Source organism: Oncorhynchus tshawytscha, linkage group LG02, assembly GCF_018296145.1.
Source record: "Oncorhynchus tshawytscha isolate Ot180627B linkage group LG02, Otsh_v2.0, whole genome shotgun sequence".
Classification (NCBI taxonomy): Eukaryota; Metazoa; Chordata; class Actinopteri; order Salmoniformes; family Salmonidae; genus Oncorhynchus; species Oncorhynchus tshawytscha.
This window is the reverse complement of record NC_056430.1, coordinates 65,969,073-65,990,103: the sequence shown is the minus strand read 5'-3', so window position 1 is coordinate 65,990,103 and position 21,031 is coordinate 65,969,073. Positions and strand designations below refer to the sequence as shown.

The following is a 21,031-nucleotide window of genomic DNA, read 5'->3' as shown; positions in this document are numbered from 1 at the left end:
AGCTCTGGCTGCTCCATGCAGACTGGCAGCTCCTTGTAGACTGGCAGTTCCTTGCAGACTGGCAGCTCTGGCAGCGCTGGACAGGCGGGAGACTCCGGCAGCGCTGTAGAGGAGGAAGGCTCTGGCAGCGCTGGACAGGCGGGAGATTCCGGCAGCGCTGGAGAGGAGGAAGGCTCCGGCAGCTCTGGACAGGCGAAGCGCACTGTAGGCCTGGTGCGTGGTGCTGGCACTGGTGGTACTAGGCCGAGGACACGCACAGGAAGCCTGGTGCGGGGAGCTGCCACCGGAGGGCTGGTGCGTGGAGGTGGTACTGGATAGACCGGACCGTGCAGGCGCACTGGAGCTCTTGAGCACCGAGCCTGCCCAACCTTACCTGGTTGAATGCTCCTGGTCGCCCTGCCAGTGCGGCGAGGTGGAATAGCCCGCACTGGGCTATGCAGGCGAACCGGGGACACCATGCGCAAGGCTGGTGCCATGTAAGCCTGCCCAAGAAGACGCACTGGAGACCAGATGCATAGAGCCGGCTTCATGGCACTTGGCTCAATGCCCACTCTAGCCCGGCCGATACACAGAGCTGGAATGTACTGCACTGGGCTATGCACCCGCACTGGGGATACCGTGCGCTCCAAAGCATAATACGGTGCCTGCCTGGTCTCTCTAGCCCCCCGGTAAGCATAGGATGTTGGCGCAGGTCTCCTACCTGGCTTTGCCATACTCTCTGTGTGCCTCCTCCCAATAAATTTTTGGGGCGGACTCTCGGGCTTCCGTCCGCGTCGCCGTGCTCGTCTCTCCAACTCCATTCTCCTATAACCCTCCTCGCACTGCTCCAGCGAATCCCAGGCAGGCTCCGGCACACTCCCTGGGTCGACCGCCCACCTGTCTATTTCCTCCCAAGTAGTATAGTCCATACTTCGCTGCTCCTGCTGCCGCTGCCTGTCACCACACCGCTTGGTCCTGTTGTGGTGGGTGATTCTGTTACGGATTTCTTGTGTCGAAGGAGAGGCGGACCAATACGCGGCGTGGTTGAAGTTCATGTTTTTTTTATAAGAAAAACTATACATGAACAAACTACAAAACAATAAATGTGAAAACCCGAAACCAGTCCTGTATGGCACAAACACTAACACAGGAAACAATCACCCACAAAACCCAACACCAAACAGGCTACCTAAATATGGTTCCCAATCAGAGACAATGACTAACACCTGCCTCTGATTGAGAACCATATCAGGCCAAACACAGAAACAGACAAACTAGACACACAACATAGAATGCCCACTCAGATCACACCCTGACCAAACAAAACATAGAAACATACAAAGCAAACTATGGTCAGGGTGTGACAATATATGTATATGGTGACGGGCATCTCAGGGCTTCATTGTCTACCAGTGCCAGTGATATTTAAACTTTTTATTCAAAGAAGATTCCTAAAATATGCAAATCAGAGACGTGGGATCTTTAACCAGGCAATGACTTTGTTTCATTAATAGGATTAACGAAGAGTCATGGTGAAAAGACAAAAGGTAGCATCACACAATGAGGACTGATGACCAGCCAGCACCCCACTTCTACTAGATGGTACTATAAATATATCCTCTGTGAACACCATCATCATACAAAGCCACTATTCCACCCTTGGACAAACAATCTTCCCAAAGACCCACAAGCTGATAGACTAGACACCTAATCAGAACCTTTAGGGAGCGCCAGGCGCCCTTTTAAAGTTTGCAGAGCTGGCAAATATATTTACTCAATTTTAGCGATTGGGATTAAGGGGCTCTGGGGCTCTTCCCCCACACCCCCCTCCTCCTTCCTGCCTTCATTCCCTATCTTTATCCCTCCCTCGTGCTCTACCCTCTCACTCTCTTTTTGATGGGATCAGCTGAGCAACGCATTCTCTCCCTCTCTCCTTTTCGCTCCATCTCTCTGTATCCCTCGGGGACCGGGCGCTCGGACTCTATAGTTATGGGCCGCGGCCATCTGTCAGCGTGAGGCGTTCACGCAGCCACCAGAAGGCCACAACATGTGCTGATTTAAATGGAAAATCCAACTTTCCCAGGACAGGCCTGACCCCGGCAGCCGTAAAACCCTCTGTACCCCCCCACCAGCACCATCTCCATCCCCATCAAACCAACCTGCCCCATCTCCATCCTCAGCCAGCTATCCCAGCCCCGGCCCCACCCTCCCAAGAAATACTGTCTGCATGCGAATCAGTGAATTAAAGCCCCACCCCTCCTCCTCCCCTGTATGGTGTATGGTAATGACTGTGCAATGTGCAGAGGGGGAACCTTCTTACGCACAATGATGGATTTCCACCTTAGCAGCTGATGTTCCCAGGATCGGACGGGTAGGGTGGGGTACGAATGGGTGGAGGGCTACTAAAATGGGATGGAGGGTGTGTCTTAAAATTCCTGCTGGTGTGAGAGCTAGGGATCAGCTGATTGGTAAAATTGATTCTAAAGGAAGAGGGGGTATGGGTTTAAGATAGAGAATAAGGTGGGGGGGTTGGTTGTCTGTGCCTGTGCTGGGGGACCCTGGGGGACAATGGGGCCAGGGCGGGGGTTGGGGAGAGGGTTGGGGTTGGGGCGGTGAGTGTCACACGCTTTTGCTTTGTGGCTCGGTCAACAGGCGTGTGCCACGGTGTTGTCTCAACTCCCGCGCCTGCTGTCCACCCAGCTCCGGGGATGGGGGAGAGGGCCATGAGAACCATCCCTGGGTCTTTAATGAGGGGCGTGCTGGTTTTTATCAAAGATGGACAAGGCATCATTAGAATCACCATTAGAGCTCCATACAATGGGGGGACAAACTCCCTGAGCTATGGATGGGAATATCATACACAAATGCCTAAATGCTTATATGAGCATGATTGGAGATCTGCTGTACTTTATATTACATTCACTTTTAGGCTATATAACCTCTAATATTGCAGTGAGGAAGACTTATGGTACACTCAATGTCATTTTATAATTTAGTGGATGCAATACGCTTTATTACTTTTGTTTTCATTGTTTCTTCACCAGCTGTTAGTCTCAAATTTTCAAATCAGAGGATGCTTTTTGGGATACACACCATCCTTCCAAAATATAGTTTTGACTGTAAGTAAATGTTCTGTGCTTTTCTCAATGTGTTGTAATGGTTACTTTACAAACTTAAATGTTTTCCTTCATCATTTAACTCCATTCAATTCCATGAAAGAAATAAGACAACAGTCAATACAGCCCTATTATTCAGTACAGCTTCCAGAAACCACTTAAAGCATTGTTTTAATTGATTATCTCATGATGTAATAACATCCAAATCATGACTCATCTGTCTTTAGACACTCCATTGTATTCAACACAGTGAGAGAATCAATATCACTAGAGGTTATTATGTCATACACCATATCCCACATGGTAGTTTGTCATCATTAACGTTTAGCCAAAAAAACATGTTGTGGCCCTGCAGCCCTTCTAGGAGTCCCTCAAGTCCTTTATTTAATGGGCTCTGCTGGCCTGGCCAGTGTGACCAGAGAGAGAAGCATTGTCATAGTGGAGACTGTGACGCTACAGAGGTGGCAGCTGGCATCCCAGCTTGCAGGCCCATCTCGTCTCACAAAGGAGGGCCTTCCCCTGGGGGCAGTGTTTTAAGACAGGGGTCTCTGGACAGACCCTGGAGGGAACCCCTTATGAAGAGGACACTGCTTCTAAACCGGCCCCCCTCCCTCACCACACACCCTTCTATAGCCCCCCTGCTGGTTTCCACACCACGTAGCCTAGCTTACCCTCACCCCCCTCCACCTTCCACCCAAGCTCCCCTCCTCCCTCTTGGGACAGAGGCTAATGGTCGTGGTGCAGCAGGGAAGGGGCTGGAGCATTCCTGAGGTGTAGTGCTCCCGCTAGCTAGCTATCCACACACAATGGGGAAGACAAGACAACAGGTGTGTTTGGATCCTCTGTCCAGCAGCAGCTGAGGGATAGGATAGGGACAGGGCTATTATCCCTATTATCTAGAGCTGCCAGTGGGCTTTCAGGCTACTTTTCCCACTCATCCTCATAGAACAAAACCCTCCTCTGTCTTTAACCTGCTCCCGCCCTGTTCCTTGTTGTTCCCATCAGCCTCCTCTACTGAACCACAACTAACACCTGCCTGCTGCTGCCCCTGGCTTGGCCACTCCAGAATTACCCAAACGGCCACTTAGGAGATCAGCATGATGAACTAGGCTGAATTACAGCTCCATTGCTTCTCTCTGTATGCTTTTCTATTCATGTCTCTAAAGCATGGGAAAATCAAATGCCTTGGTGTTACTACTTCAACTTCCAACAACAACAAGAAACTTTATATAGCCCCTTTAATACATGATACATGCTACATGCTACAAACCCCCCCATCTCTCAAATGAACAGTCTTAGAACAGATTGTTGCCTGGCCACATGATATTGCTTGTGACAATGCCTCTAACAGAGCGTGTGTCCTGGGGGATAGTGGGTATTTGGTTACCACACCCTTGGTCTATCCCATTGTGATTGGTCCGGGTCCCAGAGAGGTTGAAAGGGACATGTGTGCATATGTGGGCCGACAACGCAGGTGCCTACATCTGTTCATGGCTGGGCAGATGTCGTGGAGAGAGATAGAGAGTGACGGGAGAAATAGAGAGAGAGGTGTCACTTTCCCATTCACAAGGTCTCTCTATTCATAGACTGTGGCAGACAATTTCATCCAGATTGCACTGGTTCAGAAATGAGAAAGACTTAAAAAATCTCGGAGGCACTACAAATAAATGATCGTCTTTAATGAAAACTACCGCCATACTTTCCACATCGTTTTTCATAAGCAATAAAGATCATGCCTGGGGTGATTCTTATTAGAACTAAACTAGAATGATACAATGATTGATCAGCCCATATTTCCATGTCATGGTTGGAGTTATCAACACTAAAGAGTTGGAGGGATCAAAAACTACTTTCTACTTCATGTACTTCACCTCACTATATCTGCATTGATTATTCACTGATTATATCACATATCACCATGAGTATTTGTTGTGTGTGGATATGTGTCATACAAATGATCAGATGTTGAATTATCGATTTATGCATAGGGACCGCATATGCTCTGATGCGCCAACGCATGGGCGTTACCCGGGGGAACGTGGCAGATGTGTTTTTATAAACATTGGCACGCGACAGGCCACTGCTCCTTGAAAAACGTCGACGCATTCTTCTCCTCCCCCTCCTCTCCTCTGTCCCTCTCCCTCTTTCTCCTCTGTCCCACACACTCCCACACATCCAACTCGCGCCACACACACGCACGGGCGCGTCTTCAGGGGCCACCGCGTAATTATCGCGGCACTCTTCCCCAAATTTAAGCCCAGCACGTCCTCAGCCACAACATATGCAAATGTGACAGCAGCACGACTAGGGGGCACCCATGGATTGGCCTGTGCCCCCTTCAAGCAGCTGGCCATAGTAATCTGATCTGGACACAAAGGCCGCGCTGCTCCTGCAGAGTCCAAGGATTTCAGCAGGTAAACAGGCGGGTCAGAAATTATGGAAATGGAGAGAACCCCGACCAGGGAAGATGAGTTGCTGGTATTAGGCCTATCATCAGCCCTGATAAGACAAATATAAAGTTGACCTTCAGTCGCCAATCTTTTTGTGCTGAAAAATGACCATGCAAAGTTTTATTTTCAGGAGACAGAAGCTATAGCTGGTTGAGGGTTTGGGGGGAAAAATAAAATGCGATTTTGGTCGAACCAATAAGTAGTGAATCGTGCCAACAGTCTGAATGCTCAGAAATAATCAATAGTATGTCGATTGATCACTTGGTAACAGTCACCAAACCCCCATTCAAGCTAATCATCTTCTCCCCACCACTTCATATGATCGATATCGTGTGATGCGCGTCGTGTTTACGTTCCCATGAGCTACCATGTGGTGTCTACTCTTCGGGGACGAAAACTTCTGGCTTCCCCTCGCCATATGGCCCAGCATAGCCATACCGTTACAGGTTCTTTAACATGCTTCCAGTTCAATGTAGACAGAGCCAGCCAGTGGACAGTGGCATATAGACCCGTGCGCTTGAGGGAAGATGGGGAGGAGGGAGGGGGGGGAGGAAAAAAACGACGTTTGGGTAGTGGCAGATGGCTTGTAAGGGTCTGGCCGCGTCTGAAGGCGTGTCGTTCCTTCACGGAGAATCCCCAAGGGCTACCCGTGCATTCAGAATCAATGAAAATGGAAGCACAGAGAATGGATGAATAGTCAGACCTCGAGTCACCCTTTTTGTTAGCAGCAGCTACTGGTGGGCAGGAGTTAAACTACAACAGCCCCCTACAGTAGCACTTTAGTTAAACAGTCACCCCCGTAGCCATCATTTTTGGAAAGGAATGAAGGTAGGAAAGTAGAGAAGGTGGCATTTTGCCAAACTCAAGTCTGAGTGGGTTGGGCAGCACACAAATAAAAATATGTATGCGGAGGGAAGTTCTTATGGGTGCCTATAGGGGTGGGTTTTGTGCAATGGAGAAAGCAGTTTCTCATGTATAACTACTGCTCAGTTTATTTGCCCAAAATGTTCCATAATGGAAAAATGTTGGGCCAATGGTTAGATGCATCATGCTGTTTCTGGGTCATTGCCACCAAGAAAAGATGAACCCAAACTGAATCGAACTCTACTATAAAAGTTATTCAGAGACTTTAATGAAAAACAACGCCCTTTCTACTGTGAAATAAATGTGAATGATTTGCGTAATCACAGCACAGCTCATCACAAACAAAAACAAGATGTATTCGTTCTGTCTATGGGCTGTTTGTGTTGTCAATAGGGATAGAAAACAGGTACAACAACAACTCTGGCTGTTCGATAAAAGGGAATTTAAACCAAGCCCGAACCTCGACTTGCATATCTTAGCAGTGACGTAATGTATCTGTGCATGGTAACTATGGACCTCAGGCCATGGCTATTATCCAAAAGAAAATCACACTATAATGAACGACCTAATTAAGAGAGACCCCTATACCCCACCCCCCATTCTGCCTCCCTTTACACAAAAGTAGGCCTACTTGAATAACAGTCTGCACTAAGTTTGGTTCAATAAATAAACACATCGTGGACACAGAAATAGAGTATTCATTGCATATGCGAGCAAAGAGGGAAAAGCCAAATATATATTTGACCTCCTGTTTGAGTTTTGTTCAGGAAGGGGCTCGTTCTTCTAAATGTTGGGTATATTATAATTGTGTGAGGATAGCGGCGCGCGCCCAAGGAAGCTCCGCTCACTATATATTAAGGGGAGAGCAGGTGCTGCGGAATTACCATACAGCTGAGCGCACAGAGAGAGGGAGAGCAAACTTATTCCTTCAGCACACAATAACAAAGTGCCCTCAGGGCGGCCACGCGGATGTCTCTCTCCTCTCTCTCTCGCACACACTCACATACACACACGTGCACGCACGCACACACACGCACACACCTTTTCTTCACTCCACAGAATGAAAAAGGAAAAGCGAAAGAAAAACTGTGCCCATTCAAATGTTTTTTTTCTACTTTACTTCACCACACACCCTTGCCAGAGAATGTTTTCATTACTCAAGCCTTAATTCAAAGTATTCCATTTTCCCACAACTAGAAATGCCAAAATGTTTGAAGAGGGTGGAGTTATGCTGCACAATCAACTGAGTCAGGGTTTGACAAATACACTACGCATGGCACGCCACATATTTTGGCTTTTTCAGAGCTCTCCCTGAAAATGTTAACATAAATGTTGTTTTCTTTCCTAACATAAAAATATACAATTTAACTACCCCATCTATATTCATAAATAAGCTTAAATACCAAGTGTAGGCAGATCTTGTACAATACATTACTGTGAAATACTGATATATAGTTATAACTGAAATAAACTTTGGCCATTCTGTTTTGTTATTATGTGCTATATTTTTGAATCTCTAATGTTGTGGAAAGTGAGTCATTCCAGGACAGGTTGCTGAGACAGTCTCGTACAGTTTGCTGGAATACTTTGACATTCCTCCATTTTCAGTTTTCTGACCCAATACTAGCTTGTGATTTGAGACGATGGGGCTTGGAGAGGTATCCATTGTGATCCCCTGAGCCAGATTGGGGGGGGGGGTAGCTCATTTGCATCTTATTACCCTAGCATGCGCCAGCCCATATAAAACTGGCGGCAGGCGGCCTTCACTCAAGACAGACGCACAATTCATGTTGAGGAAAGAAGGAAGAAGGTGGCGGGGAAGTATGTTGGATCAGTGACAACTCTTTCCTTGGGATAGACCACGTCACACAAAAGCAATTTTCTACATTTGTTGCCCTCTTCGTTTCAACAGGGAACAAACTGTGTCAATTATAATTATAATATTTTTTTGGAGTGGGATTATCGCATTGTAACGGAATTTTGAGGACAGTTCAGGGCAGTTCCAATATCCATTTTGGATTATCTTTTTGTTTCTTGGACATGAATGAAATCGGCGTGGCTGACACCAGAAACTGAAGAGAATACCTCTTAAGAGAATAAACGTGCTCAATGATTAATTCCCAGAACATGATTTGAAAGGAGGCATATTGAGCTTAAATTGAGCTGAGTCGCTCCAAGACTTTTTCCTATTTATTTATTTGTATTTATTTAATATGGGGCGCGCTATTATTCTGACAGTTGCGGTTATGCTCGTCTTGATATGCAAGGTAAGACAACTACATAACACAGTTACCGTACTATTCAATTGATAACCATTTCAAGATTTTACATCACAGAGCCTATGTTAATGATTGTGTAATAAATACAATTATTTCAACAGGGTTTTTGTCAGGAGTTTTCGAACTGAAGTTGCAGGAGTTTTTGAACAAGAAAGGGGTTCAGGGCAACATGAACTGCTGCAAGGGAGGGTTGACGTCAGTTTATCAGCAACAGTGTGAATGTAAAACGTTTTTCAGAATCTGTCTGAAACATTATCAGCCAAACGCATCACCAGAGCCACCTTGTAACTACGGCGGCGCTATAACGCCTGTTCTTGGGTCAAACTCTTTCCAAGTTCCGGAAGCCATGTCTGACAGTTCATTCACCAATCCCATCAGAATTAACTTCGGTTTCACATGGCCGGTGAGTACTCTGCCTTGGGTTAATTCATAAACAAGTAATTCATATAAACCTCTAGTGACGAGGTCTTTAAAAATCCGTGCGTACAAATTGGTTCATTTATATAGAGTGGTTTATTAAGACTAAACGTATATATAAACATGTTCGTCTTGTTTATGTTTGTATTATCGTCTCGAAATGTTATTTTACCTTCTAGTATAGAGAACATGTTAGATGGGCCTATCTCTTTCCCCATCTCCGTTGGCCACCTGTCTTATGATGCTATTTGTTTATGTCCTCAGGGGACGTTCTCGCTGATCATTGAAGCTCTGCACACCGACTCCAAAGACGATCTTTCAATAGGTATGATCAAAATAAACTGCCTACAGTTGTTTGGCTTTACGTGGTTTGAGCTCGTCAGATAACTTCCATTTACACACATTTCGCTAAAGTTCCGTTCTTATTTCCATCTGCAGAAAACCCAGACCGTGTTATCAGCACAATGACCACTCAGAGACATCTGACGGTGGAGATGACTGGTCTCAGGACTTGCATACTGGAGGAAGAACCGAGTTGAAGTACTCCTACCGCTTTGTTTGTGATGAGCACTATTATGGCGATGGCTGCTCCGTCTTCTGCCGCCCACGAGACGATGCCTTCGGCCACTTCACCTGTGGAGAGCGCGGAGAGATTGTCTGTGACGCTGGGTGGAAAGGCCATTACTGCACAGAACGTAAGTGAAACTTGATGTTCAGGTGTTTTTGGGAAAATATTTGACTAAATGATATAACATTGTTATTCATGTTTTACATATAGACACTTTTTGGGTCATGTCAAATAACATTATTATGGTAGATGAATATACGTTACTTTTTATGTTAGGTGGCGTGGCTATAAACATTTAAAATGGAGGCAAACTTGAACGAAAACACCACGCTCCCACAAACACGACCACTTTATTTATTCAAATCGAGCGGAGGAAAGTTTTCGGAATAATCTCACGCGTGCCATAAATTTACATGCTACGTCCGATTCGTTACTCTTGGAGTTGGTTGGCCGCTGATTGGCTGATGCGGGTGATGTATTGTTTGAAGTGGGCAGCTGCGGGGAGAGAGTAGACAATGGAGCAGCTGTCACGCACTGGCAACATACTCACCAGCTGTCCACTCTTATCTGCCCCAATCCGAGACATTAGGGGAGTTGTGTGCACAGAATGAATAAAAGAGTTTTGACCCACAGCGATGAAAAAGGGGCCTGTACTGAAAGAGGGTTAGCGAGAGAGAGAGTTTGCCGTGTGCACCCTCCCATTGTCTCTATGCACTATGTTAAACGGAATATTCTTTCACCATGATAAGGAGAATGCTTTTTTATTTTATAAAACAGCTAATGGGTTTAGTTGCCCCCCTTTTAATGCATTTGTTCAGATTTAAGCAATATTTTTTTTTTTGTTGCTCAAGCCAAACTAAACAAAGAGCATATGTGTAAAAAGTGTTTTTATTTTGCCATAGTTCTTACCTTGTTTTATCTCCTTTGTAGCTCTCTGCCTTCCAGGATGTGACGACGAACACGGCTTTTGTGAGAAGCCTGGGGAGTGCAAGTAAGTTAGAGAAAAGACAACTATGATTTTCACCTATTAAAACACTTTCTCAAGTTAATATTTTCAGAAATAATCTGTGACATAAAGATAAACTTGAGTGGGTTTCTAACCAATGTGTTGTAATTATTGTGTGACAGGTGCAGAGTGGGTTTCAAAGGGCGGTACTGTGATGAGTGCATCCGTTACCCAGGCTGCCTCCATGGGACTTGCCAGCAGCCGTGGCAGTGCAACTGTCAGGAGGGGTGGGGAGGCCTCTTCTGTAACCAAGGTGAGTCCCACTGGAGAGAGAGGGAAGGGGAAAGAGAGGGATGGAGAGAGAGAGAGTGGGAGGGGGGGGATTTAGAGAGATGACACAAACAGAGACAAAGAGATAGTGTTGTGAGAGAAATTGTGAAAAAATGTAATAAAAAAGTGTGAGAGTGGCAGAAAGACATTAGCTGGGCTGCTACTGTTGTTGTTCTGCCATATGTTCCATTGGGACTAACGGACTAATCCACATGTGCTGCTTGTCCTCCTCCAGATCTGAACTACTGCACTCACCACAAGCCCTGTATGAATGGAGCTACTTGTAGCAACACTGGCCAGGGGAGCTACACCTGTTCCTGCAGACCGGGCTTCACTGGGGATGCTTGTGAGATTGAGGTCAACGAATGCACCCTGAACCCCTGTCGAAATGGAGGAAGCTGCACTGTAAGTACTGTACAATTACATCATTGTGTTTCGAATGTACACTCAATTACAAAAGGATTTGGAAGATGTTGGCAATCATGAATAGCACTGTTGTTGTGATGGTGATCTAATGCATTTTGGTGGAATGTATTTGTTAAGCTTATGTTTCAATCTTTTTCTCAAAGGATATGGAGAACACGCATGCCTGTGCTTGCCCTCCTGGTTTCTACGGCAACACCTGCGAGCTGAGCGCCATGACTTGCGCCGATGGTCCCTGCTTCAACGGAGGCCGCTGTGCCGACAACCCTGATGGCGGATACTTCTGCCAGTGCCCCACTGGCTACGCTGGCTTCAACTGCGAGAAGAAGATTGACCACTGCACCTCCAGCCCATGCTCCAATGGTAAGGGCTAATTGAACAACTTACACAGATATGTTTTCAGATCTCAATTTATGTACTTTTAAAATTTTAAACAGTTACCTTTCAGACTACAGCCTGCCCCCACACTATTGACCACCCATTAATTCCCAATCGCTCTGCCTCTCACACTAGGTGCCCGGTGTGTGGATCTCGTCAACTCCTACCTGTGCCAGTGTCCTGATGGCTTCACAGGCATGAACTGCGACCACACTGGCAATGAGTGCTCCATCTATCCCTGCCAAAATGGTGGTACATGCCAGGAGGGTCTTGATGGCTACACCTGCATCTGCCCCCCGGGCTACACAGGCCGCAACTGCAGTTCTCCCATAAGCCGCTGCGAGCACAACCCCTGCCACAACAGCGCCACCTGCCACGAGAGGAACAACCGCTATGTGTGCGCCTGCGTGCCTGGTTACGGTGGCCGCAACTGCCAGTTCCTGCTCCCAGACCATGCAGCTATTCGAGGCTCGGAGATCCCCTGGATGGCGGTGGGGTCTGGGACAGCTCTGGTGCTGCTTCTGCTAGCAGGGTGTGCAGTGCTGGTGGGCTGCGTCCGCAACAAGATGCAGCGTGGTAGCCAGGGCGGCACCACCGTCGGTGAAGGTGAGACCATAAACAACCTGACCAATAACTGTCACCGGGGTTGATAAGGACCTGTCGGTAAGCGTCGTAGGGCTCGGGCCACAGCCAGGTGTCAAGAACATCAACAAGAAAATGGATTTCGGAAGCGATGCCGACATGGACGGACCATCACCGTCGTGTCGGAGCAGCTACAAGAGCCGCCACCCGCCGGCGGACTATAACCTTGTGCATGAGGTGAAGTACGAGCAGGTGGCCAAAGAGTCAATGCTGAGCCTGGAGGCCTCAGCTTGCGAAGAGAAATGCCAAATTTGGACTCGGGTTTTGAGTATGAGGAGTGCAGAAATAAACGCAGCAAACATTTAAAAAGGTAAAGAACACACAATAAGATAATAGATGTAATCATATAACACAAAAAAATCAAAAAATAATTTGAACGTCAGATGACTAATGTGAATCTTTGTCTATCTTCCATCAGTGACATCAGAAACTTCAAGAAATGAAATGAAACTTCCAGAAATGTCTGCATGTGCAGACACCAAGTACAAATCCGTGTTTGTCATGTCAGAGGAGAAGGATGAATGTATAATTGCAACTGAGGTGAGTTTGGGATACTTTTCTTAACTTTTCCTCATTTATAATTGTTTGATAAAGTCACTGCATTTCCCTAAGAGCTTTGTAAACAACAACAACTAATGTCCATTTTGTTTCTCTCTTGTCTCCATAGGTGTAACGCAAGCCACCAATTTGCTCTTTGCTCTATGGGAGAGTTTTATACTCCTTTAAATGCTGCTCTAACCCTAGGGGGAGGTGTCCCGCCTTGAGACTGCTGCTGATACTGAGACGTTTAACTGATATTCAGAGTGAGCTGGTTCTCTACTGGAAAATAAGTGCAGGCAGTGGAGGCCTGTGGGTTAGGAATCGGTGGGGCAAAACTTTTTTTACCTTTCAAAGCGACCTCAAGCAAAGTTTTTATAACGAGATTGAAAAATGGACAAACAGTCATGATAGAGGTGATGTACGATGTCAAATGTAGGTTTGAAGTTTTTGCAACATTTGCACCCAGCCCTTTTCTTTATCCCCACAAGCTGTTGCTGAGCACATGAACTGCATCAAACGGTGGATGTTTGGCCATACTGGCCTGTACAAGGCTGTTAACATGGATTCTGATCCAATCTCTAGACCTGTGAGGACTGTACTACGTATACTATATCACTGTGTAAAACTGAAGTGTGTTGTTTCAAAGCCCTCCGAACCATTTATAACATTGTATTGATTGTTTTTGGAGATGAAAACTTTGTCTTAAAATCTTTTTTTGCTTCGATATGGATTTTGTCCATTTGTAAAAAATAAAAAAATAAAAATAAATTGTATGATTAAAAAAATACGTATGATTTAATTTAATTTAATAATTTTGATTTTGTATTATTTTTCTTTTTTAATTATATTGTATATTTGTTTGTTTGTATGTTTGTTATGATTATTTAAATACATTTTTAATGCTGATATTTGCAAAGGCACTTCAGGTCAAGGAATTTGTTTTTAAAGAAATGTTATTTAAAGTAAGAGGGATTGTACAACATTTTATTATTGTTACTGCCTCTGCTACTGTTTTTTAATTGAATAAATATAATTGAAAGTACAACTTTTTTGTGTGACTGTGGTTTGTCAGCCCATGCCTAGCCATTCTTTGGGTTCTGTGAGGAAAGTTAATCAGTAACATCTGTTGTCTTCCCCTGGCTACCCCATGGTGGGCTATTCTATGCCGATGCTGTTGGTCACTGCCAGGAGTTGAAAGTGTTTCCGTGGAGACCAACGGGGGCTATTCATGAAAAAACTATGTCCCCACGCTAGATGTACTACTCCGATTTCCACTCCTATAGAAAAATGTGATAAATGCAAACTACTACTTTAAAACATCCTTATATGAAGCAAGAAACAATTAACACTATTGATGAATGTTCAGTCCAGAAAACTGACAAACACCCAGTCAATGTAACTTATCCAAATGTTTTTTTTTTATGTTGAATATGCTTTGTAATACATCTACAATCATATTTGATGATATCTGTAGTCAAAATTCTTCAAAAATAAGATATTAGAATTTCCCCATGGAATTACCCATTTATGATTCTTTAACATTTTTCTATTTTCTACACATTTGATTCCTTAGTTGCCTAGCGAATGAAATCATATTTGTTTTTAGCCCAAAAAAGTTGGGACAATAAAGTAACTGTAAATTGTCACCCCTAAGGTTGGCCTCTAAAGGCGGGTATACTACTATAGCCTGCCTCGTGGCATCATGGGAACAGACTTCAGCAGTAGACAATGATGGAATTGACAATGGGGCCACACAAAAGGCCACCCTTGGGAGAGCCTGTGTGTCCCTCGGCATGCTGGGAAAAAAAGAGAATAACAGGAACAGATGTTGTTGAGTAACAGATGCCTTCTGGCCAGAGTTCCGGGCACTACCAGCCAGACCTTCAAATGCTCAATCTGGAAAGAAACAGATTATCTATAGCGTTTAAGAAAAGCAAGCTTTTTATATTGTCTTTCATATAAATTGGTTAGGATCGAAGGGATGTAGACTTAACAGAAAACTGTGAAATTGGTCAACAGTAAAATGTATTACTTGTTTTTAGAATGGGATAAAACCAAACCTAAAACAAAAAGATATTCAAAACTATTTTGATAAGAATAAATATGCTTGTTTTAACCCCCTATACCTTTTGGTCAAATAATCAACTGTAGGACAACAAGTTGGCTTGTAGCCATAAGACTTTATTTGGAGAAAGAAATGTTTGAAATGTTTAAAATCATGTTTTAAAATTCAATAAAGTCATTGAAGTACATACATGTAATTTTCTCATAAAAAGTTATATCATGCCTTTTAGCTTTTCCATACATAAAACATGTGGTATACATATCATGATTGGTGCTTTATAAAAACTACTTATTTTCTTATGACATATTTGACTTGCAGTTATATTCAAATTTGCACAAAAAAAAAAAAGACATTTATCACCCCTTCACTCAAAGAAAGCTAAATAAAAAAATGCAAAACACAGTACATCATTACAATAATGGATGCATTCTTCTGACATGGCTTTAAGCACACATAATATAGTACTGTACACAGGTCCACCTCAGACAAAATGTACAAGAAACATTTGAGTTGCTGAGGATATGAAAATCTCTGGAACAGCCTAATCACCTGTTTGTTCACAAGGGTCAGCCTGAACTATATGCAGAACAGATTTAACTGATCTATAAATCATGTCAACTTCCTATTAACAGGGTTTTAACAGATTCCCATTATAGAGATTAGAACCATCAGAACAGTGCGTAGCTCAATGAGATCATCATGATCAAGTAGAATGTTTCTTCATTGTGGGGGACATTTTATATAAAATTTATAGTGAGGACCAGAAGGGAATCTTAAAGGGGTTTACTGGTCTTACTGGCTCAGTTGCCCTTTATGTTTAGTGGGTGTCTATTTACTGCATATCTAAAATCATCTTTAAGGTGGGAGGTTGGAAACAAAAAACAAAACATTTTAAGATCTCCATGATATAATATACATTGTAATATTAGGGCAAATATATTTTTCTAAAGGTCAAATATCTAGGGTAGGACAACATATAAAGCTGAATTAAATTACACAATGTGCAAAAATGTATTGTGCATAGTAATTATTGTCAAATTGTAATAAATATTACCGTGGTACTCAAATCCACTCTGGGTGATTGTATTTCCTCATTATTTATTTAGTTACAATAAAAACATGTGCATAGTATCATTGTCAAATTGTAATAAATATTAACGTGGTAATTAATTCCACTCTGGGTGATTATATTTTCCTCATGATTTATTTTGTTACAATAAAAACATTTTCATTAAGTATTAAATGAAGCCGTTGGAGAACATTTTTATAGTTCACAGCAACAAACCTTCCCATTCATTGGCAAGTGCCCCAAAAGCACACATAACCCCATACACATGGATTAAAAAGCCTGATAAAAGTAGATTTTCTAATTTATCCCAAAAAGTGTCACTTATAGTTGAAAGATCCCTTTTCACTGTTTTAACTCATTGCCTTATTGTTTTCGTCTTCATCAATAAATCACAAATGAGCGACAAATAACTCAACAATGTAAAGGAATATTATGTAAAGAAAAATTGTACGGTTCTAAAAGGAAGGGATTTCAGGTAGCTTTAGTTCCCTCTGTTTTGCTGTTTGAAGTAGCTATTAAACATGTGTAGCATAATGCCTGTCTTTGGACCACCGAGGTATTCTTTGAGGTGTGTAAAACATGCTGAAACGTTTGTCACATTTAAAAATAAAAGTTGTGTCCTTAATTCATTTCTTGTCTCTTCCTGTTTAGAGGTATATGATCCTGGGCCGTCCAATGCCTCCTGCATGTAATAGTGTTCCTATGTCGTCTTGATGTATGATGGTAACTCTCATTGATTCATTCGCTCTTTTCTTCATCGGTTCATCACCCTGCACTCTTTTTCTAGCTGTAGCTTGTTTTGCTTTCTCTCTCCATTTCCCCTTTTCTGTCTCTCTCTTTCTTACCCTCCTACATGTCCTCCCTTCAATCTCCAGCAATTAGTCTCCAACAGCTTTCTGCCTCTCTCCCTTTTCCTCTCTTTTTTTCCCCAATCCCAAACCAATTATCTCCCCCTTTTTTCCATCATTGGCAACTCCCTCTTGCATATCTGCAAGGGCTTCATAGGTGTGAGTAATATGGCACAACCCATCCAGCCTCCAATAGGTCTAGATGGAGCATCCACCATGTTGCTCATACCTAGCAATCCTCTGAGATCAGAAAAGGGCTCCAGGATAGGGGTGACGGATCAGTTTGGAATTGGGCCCTCCTCTCCCTCTCTCTCCTTCTAGGAGGGCGGCCCGTGGCTGGGCATGTTGGCCATGGTGCCGCCCATCCCAGCTGGGCCGCACATGCCTGAGGGCCCTGCCAGGGCTGGAGGGCTGTGTTTGGGGGTCTGCAGGAGGCCCTGTCCCTGCCCTTGGCCCTGGTTGGCCCCATGGTGGGCGTGTTGCAGGGCATGGCGCTCCAGCAGGGTGCGGTGGGTGAATGCCCGGTGGCACACGGTGCACTGGAAGGTGCGCTCAGCCCGGTGCGTGCGCATGTGCACGTTGAGTGAGCTCTTCTGTGTGAAGCGCTTGCCGCACACAGAGCACTGGAAGGCGCGCACGCCCGTGTGCACCACCATGTGCTTGAGGAGGTAGTCGCGCAGGGAGAAGGAGCGCCAGCAGATGCTGCACTGATGAGGCTTTTGACCTGAGGCACACACAACAGAAAATAGGATCTGTTAGTATGACATGGTATCAGAGACACTATCTGTTTGTGGAGTTTTAACATGTATATACAACAATCATGAACAGTAAATGTTTTGAAGGAAGTGATAGTAACTAGTATATATAGAAAGTGGTGGCCTACCGGAGTGTATGAACATGTGCTTGCTGTAGTTCTTCCTGGAACGTAACGATTTCCCACAATGAGTGCAGTCGAAGGACGTCTCAGAACCCTGGGAGGAAGGGGAGGGGCCTGGTGTGCCACAGGTTGACAGAGCAGGGGTCATTGGTGCTGGGGGCAGAGCCTGTTGGCTGTGCTCCGTTCCTGCCATGCTGTCAATCACCATCGGTCCGCCCACAAAGAATGAGGCTGATGGCTGTGATTGGCTGACTGGGTACTGAAAAAGTAGCTGAAAGGGAAACAGGAATTTAAATAATGGCCACCAACGACTTTCATGATTAAAGTTTACAAATTGTTGCAATAACTATTTTAAAAGTGTTTACATTTGTAACTGACCTGGTTGTTGATGGACTGTGAGGAGGTAGATGGAGACAGTGGCTTGTTTCCTCTTCCTCTGGGGTTGAAAGGACATGGCCTGAGCAGGCTCGTTCTGGGGCCAGAAAGCCTCAGGGGAGAAAACTCCAGCCTCATCATAGAATACACCCTCCTGTAAGACAGAGAGACAAAATTAACTTATGACTATTACCTCATTTAATTGACCCTAATACATAACCATGAAAAGTCTCTAAAACTGTGATAATGATAAAATAATGACTATAAACACTTTTATCCAAAGCAATTTACAGATTCAGAACATCCAGCCCATATGGATTTTGAACCCACAACCCTGGTATTTTCTGCCAGCACCATGTTCCAACATCAAGTTGCTGTCTAGAACAAAACAAGACTCACCTGGCCGAAGGTTGCCATGGATTCCTGTGTGCCCTCCTGCCCTTCAACACGTCTTCCCTCCTCCAAGCCGAAGACCCCTCCATCCGGCTCCTGCACTCCTTCATCCTTCACCACCACTTCCTCTCCTACAAGAACCTAAGAGAAGGTAAAGAAAAATATATAGTCAATTAGAGTATCAGAGTCTAAAATTGGTGTTTCAAACTGTGGTGTATGGTCAGGAATGTGAAGACAGTAAAAAGACAATTATAAACCGGGTTGTTCGAGCCCTGAATGCTGATTGGCTGAAAGCCGTGGTTTATCAGACCATATACCATGGGTATGACAAAAAATACTTGTTTAATGTTCTAATTATGTTGGAAACCAGTTTATAATAGCAATAAGGCACCTTGGGGGTTTGTAATATATGGCCAATATACCACAGCTAAGGGATGTATCCAGGCACTATGCGTTACATTGTGCATAAGAACAGCCCTTAGCTGTGGAATATTGGCCATATTACCACACCCCCTTATTGCTTAGATATAATTTTCTCAATGGACAAATTAAGAAAACAAGGTACTTTTTAGAAACCTAAAAGGGTTTGAAGAACCCTTTTTGATTCCAGGTGGAACCCTTTTGGGTTACATGTTCCCCATTGAACCAAAAAAGGGTTTTTACCTGGAACAAAAATGGCTCTCCCTATGTGGACAGCCGAAGAACCCTTTGGAACCATTTTTTTTTTCTGAGTATACAGAATTGGCTTAGGTATAATGTAACAACAACTGAAAAGAGGTGCTAGCTGGCACTCCATCCAAAACTTAACATGTTTAATGACCCATGGAAGGGGTGTTCACTGTTTAATCAGTCCATGGAACATTATCTAGGAGGATAGCCTAATATAAAACTTCTGGACAGCAACTTCCTTTCAATTATGTTTATTGCTGAGACGTTCAGATCTATAGCTTAATTCCCAGCAATGACACAATGAGGGTAATTGCCATCTAGAAATCCTGCTTTATTCACTTTATGTCTGGCTGCATATCTGCCTGCCTTACAACTGTAACCATTGGGGAACTTACCTGAAGCCTGAGTGGCTGCCTCTGCTTGCGGCTGTGTCCTCCTGCCCCTCTGTCCCTGTCCAAGTCTCTCCCTCTGTGATGTCCATCCATCTCCTCCTCCTCGCAGTATCTGTCCATCCCCACAAGCTCCTCCGAGAGGTCAGCCGCATTGCTGCGGATACTGTCCCGGCCAATGCTGTCCACGCTGCTGACACCAGAGCTGCAGCCAACCGAGAGATTCCCTGAGCTTCCAGCATTGGCGCCGTTAGCGGTTGCCGCTAGCAGGTCTCTCAGCTTGTACCTCATATCCTGGGTGCAATTTGAGTTCTTCATGAGGACTCCCGGCGGCCCCTGAGCTCAGCCCATCAGCCCCACAGAGGGCCCCGGGGCTGCCCATGTCAGCTAGAGCCATCAGCCCCACTGGGTTAGCCTGCCCAAGGGCGCCTCCTGGGCCACTCTCACTAACATTAACAATCAAGTTTGATCCGCCCAGGCCTGTGACCATGTTGCTTGCCCCACAGTCCCCCAAGGCAAAGTTCGAGAAGCTCTGGTAACCCCCACCACCGCTGACTCCGCCACCCCCACCAATACAACCACCACCGCTGTCCCTACCTTTACCCCCTCCCCGCTCCTCCTGCTTGGGCAGGACCCCAGCTGTCATCCCCCTCCACCTCCTCCACCCCCACTTGCTGCGGCTGCTGCAGCAGCAGCAACCTTCCTCTGGGAGATGATCTGGGTGCACTCGTCGATGACCGTCTTAATCTGCAGGATGCTGGCGGCGGTGAGGATGCAGAGGGCCTGTGACTGCACCACCACTAGCGAGCCGCTGTACATAAAATCCACCAGCTGCTTCACCGTCTCAGCGGGGACCAGCGGCGGCACCGAGATCTCAGAGTGGCCCAGCAGCAGCTTGTCCTGGAAGAAGGGGCTGCCAGCGGCCAGCACGCAGGCATGGGCACGCAGTGAGGCATCGTGGATGCGCACCGTCACATCGCAGAAGAGGCCCTCACGCCGCTGCGTCCGTAAAGCCTCCAGAACAGACTGGCTGGAGTTGTGCAGGTGGATGTAGTGCACCGTCTCCGTGCCCGCAGCCATGGCCTGAGGATGAGGGACAGGGTGGGTGGGGAGGTGGTGCCGGGAAGAGTGACTGTCGGCTCTGAATCAGCTTAAGGGGAGGGAAGGCAGGGAGGGAAGTGGGTACGGAGCATGGGCCACTGCGGGCCGGGTGCCTCCCCTTAAACACTCATCAGGCTGCTTAGAGGTAATGAAGTTGTATCCACTGTGTCAGCAGGTATAATAGGATGTGTGAGGTTAACTGAGTGATGACCCTGCTTTGGTCAGTGGGTTTCCTTGGCAGTCTTGCAGGGCACCCCTAACCATGCAGTCTGTCACCTCAAGTTCTCAGTGCAACCCTGCTGGAAGAAAATAT

The 21,031-nt window shown here is 45.3% G+C and overlaps 2 protein-coding genes across 2 annotated transcripts; one reads left to right on the top strand and one right to left on the bottom strand.

Annotated features, from left to right (window-relative positions):
- Positions 1-8,174: 8,174 nt before the first annotated feature.
- dla (deltaA) lies at positions 8,175-13,703 on the top strand. The gene is given in 13 exon segments (XM_024413977.2): positions 8,175-8,676; positions 8,790-9,091; positions 9,370-9,430; positions 9,544-9,591; positions 9,594-9,800; positions 10,604-10,664; positions 10,802-10,932; positions 11,185-11,354; positions 11,519-11,735; positions 11,886-12,397; positions 12,399-12,702; positions 12,811-12,932; positions 13,060-13,703. Coding segments are annotated over 11 exon segments (2,016 nt in total). The 5' UTR covers positions 8,175-8,669; the 3' UTR covers positions 12,699-12,702; positions 12,811-12,932; positions 13,060-13,703.
- A 2,810-nt stretch (positions 13,704-16,513) lies between these two features.
- Positions 16,514-21,031, bottom strand: zbtb45 (zinc finger and BTB domain containing 45). Its single transcript, XM_042305374.1, is given in 7 exon segments — positions 16,514-17,638; positions 17,798-18,062; positions 18,170-18,320; positions 18,552-18,700; positions 19,624-19,872; positions 19,874-20,268; positions 20,271-21,031. Coding segments are annotated over 7 exon segments (2,043 nt in total). The 5' UTR covers positions 20,698-21,031; the 3' UTR covers positions 16,514-17,231.